The sequence below is a fragment of the Oncorhynchus clarkii genome, chromosome 7 (assembly GCF_045791955.1).
Source record: "Oncorhynchus clarkii lewisi isolate Uvic-CL-2024 chromosome 7, UVic_Ocla_1.0, whole genome shotgun sequence".
Lineage (NCBI taxonomy): Eukaryota > Metazoa > Chordata > Actinopteri > Salmoniformes > Salmonidae > Oncorhynchus > Oncorhynchus clarkii.
This window is the reverse complement of record NC_092153.1, coordinates 6511587-6519086: the sequence shown is the minus strand read 5'-3', so window position 1 is coordinate 6519086 and position 7500 is coordinate 6511587. Positions and strand designations below refer to the sequence as shown.

The window sequence follows — 7500 nt, the reverse complement described above, 5'->3', positions numbered from 1 at the left end:
ATGCTGAGCGTTCCAAAGCGAGCCAACGATGCCATGCATGTTAGCATGCTAGAGGGTGAGCTGATGTCACATCCTGCTGTATGATGTCACTTATTGTTCTATGATGTCGCTTCCTGCTGTATGATGTCACTTTCTGCCGTATGATGTAACATCCTGCTGTATGATGTAACATCCTGCTGTAAGATGTGACATGACTTCCTGCTGTATTCCTATCCCAGGTCTGGAGGAGGGCTTGGAGGTGCAGGGAGAGCTGCTCCTGCAGGATACCTTCCAGGTGTGGGATCCTAAATCCCTTATCAGGAAAGGCCGGGAACGCCACCTGTTCCTGTTCGAGCTCTCGCTGGTCTTCAGTAAAGAGATAAAGGACTCCTCCGGACGTATCAAGTACCTCTACAAGAGCAGGCTGAGGGTGCTATACTATACTATACTATACTATACTATACTATACCATATCATATCATACTATACCATATCATACTATACCATATCATACTATAATATACTATACTATACCATACCATAAAATACCATGCCATACCATACAATACTAAACTAATACCATACTATACTGTACTATACTGCACTGTACCATACTATACCATACTGTAACATACTGCACCATACTACACCGTACCATACTGTACCATACCATACCATACTGTACTCCCATCTAAACTATACACATAGTAAAACACCTATACAATATTACTCTACCACACCAAGTACCTCTACAAGAGCAGGCTGAGGGTACTGTACTATACCATTCTATACTATACCATACCATACTATACAATACTATACTATAGCATGCTATACCATACCATACTATACTATGCCATGCTATACCATACTACACCATACTATACTATACCATACCATACTATACCATACTATACTATAGCATGCTATACCATACTATACCATACCATACCATGCTATACCATACTATACTATGCCATGCTATACCATACTACACCATACCATACTATACCATACCATACCATACTATACCATACTATACTATAGCATGCTATGCCATACTATACCATACCATACCATGCTATACCATACTATACAATACTATACCATACTATACCATACCATACCATGCTATACCATACTATACAATACTATACCATACTATACCATACCATGCTATATAATACTATACCATAAACATAGTAATACACATATAAATATTAGTCTACCACACCAGGTACCTCTGCAATAGCAGCCTGAGGGTATGGCTACAACACGTATATACTTTCATGCATTCTACATCCCATATACCCCACCTCGTTTCCCAAAGGAAACATTAACTGCCTTGTGTCCTCTTCCAGACGTCAGAGTTGGGGGTGACAGAGCATATTGAGGGGGACCCCTGTAAGTTTGCTCTGTGGGTGGGCCGTACCCCCACCTCGGACAACAAGACCGTCCTCAAGGTAACAGCCAAATATATTCTCAAGTGCACTCTCCTACTGCCTGTCATCTCTGGTGAACCTTTTCATGTGCACTCTCCAACTGCATCTCAGTGCTAGAAGCATCACTACAGACTCGGGTTTGATTCCAGGCTGTATCACAACCGGCCGTGATTGGGAGTCCCATAGGGTGGCGCACAATTGGCCCTGCGAAGCCCGGGTTAGGGCTTGGCCAGGGTATGCTGTCATTGTAGATAATACATTGTTCTTAACTGACTTGCCTAGTTCAATAAACAATTAAAACATCTCTGGTGAACCTTTTCACGTGCACTCTGAACCTTTTCACGTGCACTCTGAACCTTTTCACGTGCACTCTGAACCTTTTCACGTGCACTCTCCTCTGATGTGGCTTCTGTTGTGCTTTCCTATATTTACTTTACTATCTGTTTGTCTCGTTTTATCTCCTGCCCTCCCCCTTCTCCCCCTTCTCTCTCTCCCTCTCTCACTCCCCTCCCGTTCTCTATCTCCCTCTCTAACTCCCCTCCCGTTCTCTATCTCTCTCTCTATCACCCTCCCTCGCTCCTTCTCTCTCTCTCTCCCCCTCCCGCTCTCCCTCCCTCCCTCCCTCCCCAGGCCTCATCTCTGGAGCTGAAGCAGGAGTGGGTACGTAGTGTGCGTCAGGTGATCCAGGAGAGACGTGGCCATCTGAGAGGAGCGCTGAGGGAGCCCATCCCCCTCCCCAAGACCCCCGCCCCCACCCTGGTCCGCACGCGCAGCATCAACAGGAGGTTTGTACATACATGCACACACACAGCCCACTTCCTCTCTTGTCTCTTGTACTGCTAAGGTGGTTGTACAGTTTGTATTACTTGCATGACAGAGCTGTGGGTTTGAGTGTTTTTATTATAGAATTAGGAATTATAATACCAGAATGGTCAGGAACATTCTTATGTTGGGATAAATGTCAGACATTTTGGTCAGGGAGTTGGTCAAACATGGTTTGTGCTGTGATAAGATATTGTGTTAAATAATACATTTGAATCATTTATCTGCACTGTTTGTTAGCCAGCCAGCCAGCCAGTTTTAGAGGAATGATTCCATGAATGATTCAAATTAAATGCTAATATGCCAACATTCCATTCAAACAATGCAGTCAATCCACAGCCACACTGGCTGCATCAGTTGATGATTCTGTTGATGATATTTACAAGTGTAAATACAACATGTTCTGATATTGTATCATATAATAGCACTCTCAGCTTTCCAGGAAAGGAAACATTTAGACATTTATGGTCTGTTTACATATATTTTATTTATAATTATACAACAATATTTTAGGTTGACAATAATTATATTACAGAATTTGTGATATATCACATGCCTTACTTTTATTCTCCTTCATCAGTAAAATCAGGATTATGTCTCTACTGCCATTCATTCACATTAGACTGGGTTGGATTTCTCCCTGTCCAATATGGCTGCCATTCATTCACATTAGACTGGGTGGGATTTCTCCCTGTCCAATATGGCTGCCATTCATTCACATTAGACTGGGTGGGATTTCTCCCTGTCCAATATGGCTGCCATTCATTCACATTAGACTGGGTGGGAGACTGGGTTGGATTTCTCCCTGTCCAATATGGCTGCCATTCATTCACATTAGACTGGGTTGGATTTCTCCCTGTCCAATATGGCTGCCATTCATTCACATTAGACTGAGTGGGATTTCTCCCTGTCCAATATGGCTGCCATTCATTCACATTAGACTGGGTGGGATTTCTCCCTGTCCAATATGGCTGCCATTCATTCACATTAGACTGGGTGGGATTTCTCCCTGTCCAATATGGCTGCCATTCATTCACATTAGACTGGGTTGGATTTCTCTCTGTCCAATATGGCTGCCATTCATTCACATTAGACTGGGTGGGATTTCTCCCTGTCCAATATGGCTGCCATTTTCACCCCATTCTGGAACTTTGATAGGATCTCTATGGGTTTTATTATGTAAGTTTAATCAGTTTAATCAGTTTGTGTATCATGATATTTTTGATGTGTACGCGTCACCCCCCAGAGACACCAATGAGGATGCAGACAGCCTGGGAGATGCCAGCAGCCAGCCGGACACCGTCTCCATTGCCTCCCGCACCTCTCAGAACACAGCAGACAGCGACAAGGTAGAGACAGACTACACTACCCAGCAGCCACCACTGTTTACACAAAAAGTACCCAAGAGTGATCTGTTCTGAGTGTATATATACTCATACAGAGACTCTAAGAGCTTCTAAGAGTGTATGAGTTTTTATTGACGTTCTTCCTTTGCTAATGGAACATAACCACTGCCAAGCCTGAGGCAGGGTTGTTTCTGACGCATACAGTCCACATTCAAAGTCCCCAAAAGCCAAACGTCAAAAACATTCAATGAGATCCAAGGAAATGGTGCAACAAAATAGATGATTGATTTTTCTTATATCTAACTAAAGTGATTCTCTAATCAACTTAAGGCATAGATTACTTGACATGAAAATGCATATTATGTTATGTTTCTATGTCTGGTCAAAACTCTAAACCATCTAGCTAGGACTCCCTCCACCCCCGAAGGCCCAACTTCCTGTCTTTATCCTACCACTAACACACTTACCACAGTACAATGAATGGGCAAGAGGGGGGGCAGAAACTAAGTTACACTAATAACAAATTAATATACCTCAACCAGGTAAATATAAATCATAAAGGTACCTAATAATTCATCACATACATTCATATATTTACACACAGATACATGGAGCTCTGTATGTTCTGTCTTTTATCCAACTATGTCTAAATCGGCTCTAACATACCGGCCCCTAATTGTTAACTGCACTGACACATGCCTCCACCACACGCCTCCACCACACGCCTCCACCACACGCCCCATTAGCCAAGAGTTCATTGGAGCTGTGTCATCCACGATGGAAACAAGGTCACCAGGACTGAAGTTTCTCTTAGTTTTCTTCCACTTGTTCCACTCCTGCATAAGTGGAAGATACTCCCTGATTCATTGCTTCCAGAAGAGGTCAGTGATATATTGTACTTGCTTCCATCTCCTTGGTGAGTATAGGTCTCCTCTCTGGAATAGTCCTGGTGGCAGGACTGGCTTTGTTTTCAGATAAAGTGGATGGTTCGGAGTCTGGGGTTTTAGATCATTAGGGTCATTTGTTACAGTTGTGATTGGTCTGTCGTTCATGATCGCCTCAACTTCACACAAGGCTGTCTGCAAAGCCTCATCATCCAGTACTTGCTCTTTAAGGACTAAATAGAGGATCTTTTTCAACCTCTCCCATATCCCCCATGGTGGGCTCCAGAGGGAGGGTTGAATGACCAATCCACTCCTTCCTTCAGTAATGCATTTTGAATCTTGTTGTGAACCAGCTCTTTCAACGCTTCTCCTAGCTCTCTGTGTGTTCCAACAAAGTTGGTGCCATTGTCGGTTCTGATACTTGTCACTGGGCCTCTTCGACAGAGGAACCTGCGCAGGGCATTGATGCAGGAATCAGTATCCAGGTAACTAGCAAATTCTAAGTGGACAACTCGACTCACAAGGCAAGTAAAGATCACACCATACCGCTTCACATGAACGCGGCCTCGCTTCAACTCTATGGGGCCGAAGTAATCTATGCCCACATGGGTGAAAGGTGGCAAATCAGGTGACACCCGATCTGGTGGAAGGTCGGCCATCTTCTGTTCTCCAGCTCTAGTTTGCATCCGCCTGCAGAAGACACAGCTCTTAAGGATCTTCCATGCTAAGGCCTTGGCACATGGCATCTAATATCGCTGGCGAAGACTGAAAAGCATGTGTCCTCTCCCAGAGTGGCCAACCTGCTCATGGATGTGGAGTAAGATCAGTCTGAAGATGTGGAAGTCTTTGGGCAGGATCATAGGATTCTTTAGTTCTATAGGCATAGCAGCTTTGCTTAACCTTCCTCCCACTCTCAGAATGCCATTGTCAACAATTGGATAAAGCTTACAGATTGAGCCGCTTCCCTTGGCACACTGTCTTCCTTTCACAATGAGTGCAATTTGTTTAAAGTGCTGTCTTTGCTCAAATCGAATGATTACCCTTTCTTCTTCATCTAGGTCATCCACAGAGAGACTTTATTTTCCAAACGTTAATTTGAAAATGTCAATTTGTTCCTTCAATGAATTTGTTAACTCTGATCTGATTCTGGATCCGTTTATGTGAGAACTTTCCTTTTCTGGCTTAACTGTAGAACTCTCTTCAGTTTCAGCATCCAGGAAACTGCTTTCTTCAAGCTGTTCCATGTTGAATAGTACTTAATCAGTTTGCTGGTTGGACTCTTTTCTTCCACACTTGTACTGTTTACGATTACGTCTTTTCTCACCTCTGGATCATCCGGAGGGATGGAGCCAAGCTCCTCGGGGACTTTCGGCAAGTGTGTTTCTGCTTTCTCCAGGTATTCTGGTCCTTTGAGCCATCTCTTTGAGTTCAGGAAAGTTTCAACATGTAACGCTCTTGAGGCATCATAGGCTGGGTTGGGTTTGGAGATCAAATACCTCCACTGTTTTGCTTTCGATATGTCACGGATCACAGCAACCCTATTAGCCACAAAGGTATGGAATCTCTTGGTATCGTTGAGGATGTATTTTAGCACGGACTGTCTTTCTGTCCAGGAAGTTTCTGTCCAGGAAGTTGACTCCTAGAGTTCAATCTGGAGCTCCAACTTTAACATCCTGTCCACTCGCACCGCCAATGTTGCTACAGCAACTTCCAGTCTGGGGATCGTCATCTGATTGAATGGAATCATTCTTGATTTCCCCAGCATGAATGCGATGTGGACCTTTTCCATACCGTTTGTGAACCTAAGGTAACTTGCCGTGCCATAACCTTGTTCACTTGCATCACCGAAGTGATGCAGCTGCTCTCAGGCATCATGCACCAGTCAATCTGGAATCTGGACAGCTGGTCCACCTCTGAGAGCCATCTCCTCCATGAAATAAAGTGTTCTTCGGGGATGACTTCGTCCCATCCACACTTTAGCTTGCAGAACTCTTGAAGAATCTGCTTTGCCTTTAAGATAAACGGGGCGAGGAAACGTAATGGAGGGTAAACAGAGCTGATGGTTGAGAGATACCTCTTCTCGTCAGGGGTCTGTTCTCGACGATGACTCGGAAGGTAAACGCATCACTTTCATTGTTCCATTGGATTCCAAGTGCTTTTTCAACAGGCAGCTTCTCTCTGTCCAGGTGCAGATCTTTTATCTGCTTGGCTTTGTGTTCCTCACGGCTGTTGCTGACCCACTTGGTCAACTTAAACCTACCCTGAACGCACACATCTTTTTTGTGAGCGCTATGGCTTGTTCTTCTGTGGCCACTAGATTTAAGGCAGTCATCAACATAGAAGTTGGACTTGACCTTTTCATTCACCTCTTTATCATACTTCTCACAGTTGTCTTCCGCTGTCTTTCACAGTGCAATTTGGAGAGGATATAACACCGAAGAGATGTCTTTCCAATCTTTTGTTAGTGTCACCATCTGGCCACCATAGGAATCGCAGGAAGTGAGCGATTCTTCTCCCCTCCTCTGAGGCAGTGCAGTACAGAGAGCCAAAACAGGACCAGAGGGGTGTCTCCCCAAAACAATAGACCAGTCTCATGACCTCATCCCTGTAGCAGTAGCTGTGTGTGTTGTGTGTGTGCGCATATGTGCGCACGCGTGTGTGTGTATATGTGTTATGAGGGTGAGAGAGAGGGTGTTTCCCTCACACAGTGTTTAAAGTCATTCTGAATCTTTTGGGGAACAGTTCACCAGTGATATCTTGGTATGTATACATTTCTACACATCTTGAATGTTTCATTTAGATTGTGTGTTTAGTATTAATATACATATATATTATTCTACACTTTATTATGACCATGTTGTTATGATATGGTCATTTAGCAAACGCTCTTAGCCAGGACGACTGACGGAACCGTCAACACAGATAGTAAGACATTCAGTATGTCGTCAATGCAGGAATCAAACCCACAACCTTGCTGTTGCAGCACCATGCCTCTAGACTGACCCACTGACCAGAGCAGGTGTTTTA

At 44.0% G+C, this 7500-nt stretch overlaps 1 protein-coding gene across 1 annotated transcript in view; it reads left to right on the top strand.

Annotated features, from left to right (window-relative positions):
- LOC139412770 (kalirin-like) overlaps positions 1-7500 on the top strand; it is a 67855-nt gene that overhangs the window by 37900 nt on the left and 22455 nt on the right. The window contains exons 29-33 of the mRNA XM_071159471.1: positions 1-55; positions 219-409; positions 1341-1442; positions 2052-2206; positions 3490-3592. The exon at positions 1-55 is cut by the window's left edge and continues 57 nt beyond it. Coding sequence (XP_071015572.1) covers positions 1-55; positions 219-409; positions 1341-1442; positions 2052-2206; positions 3490-3592 — 606 coding nt within the window. The remainder of the gene's footprint in view (positions 56-218; positions 410-1340; positions 1443-2051; positions 2207-3489; positions 3593-7500) is intronic.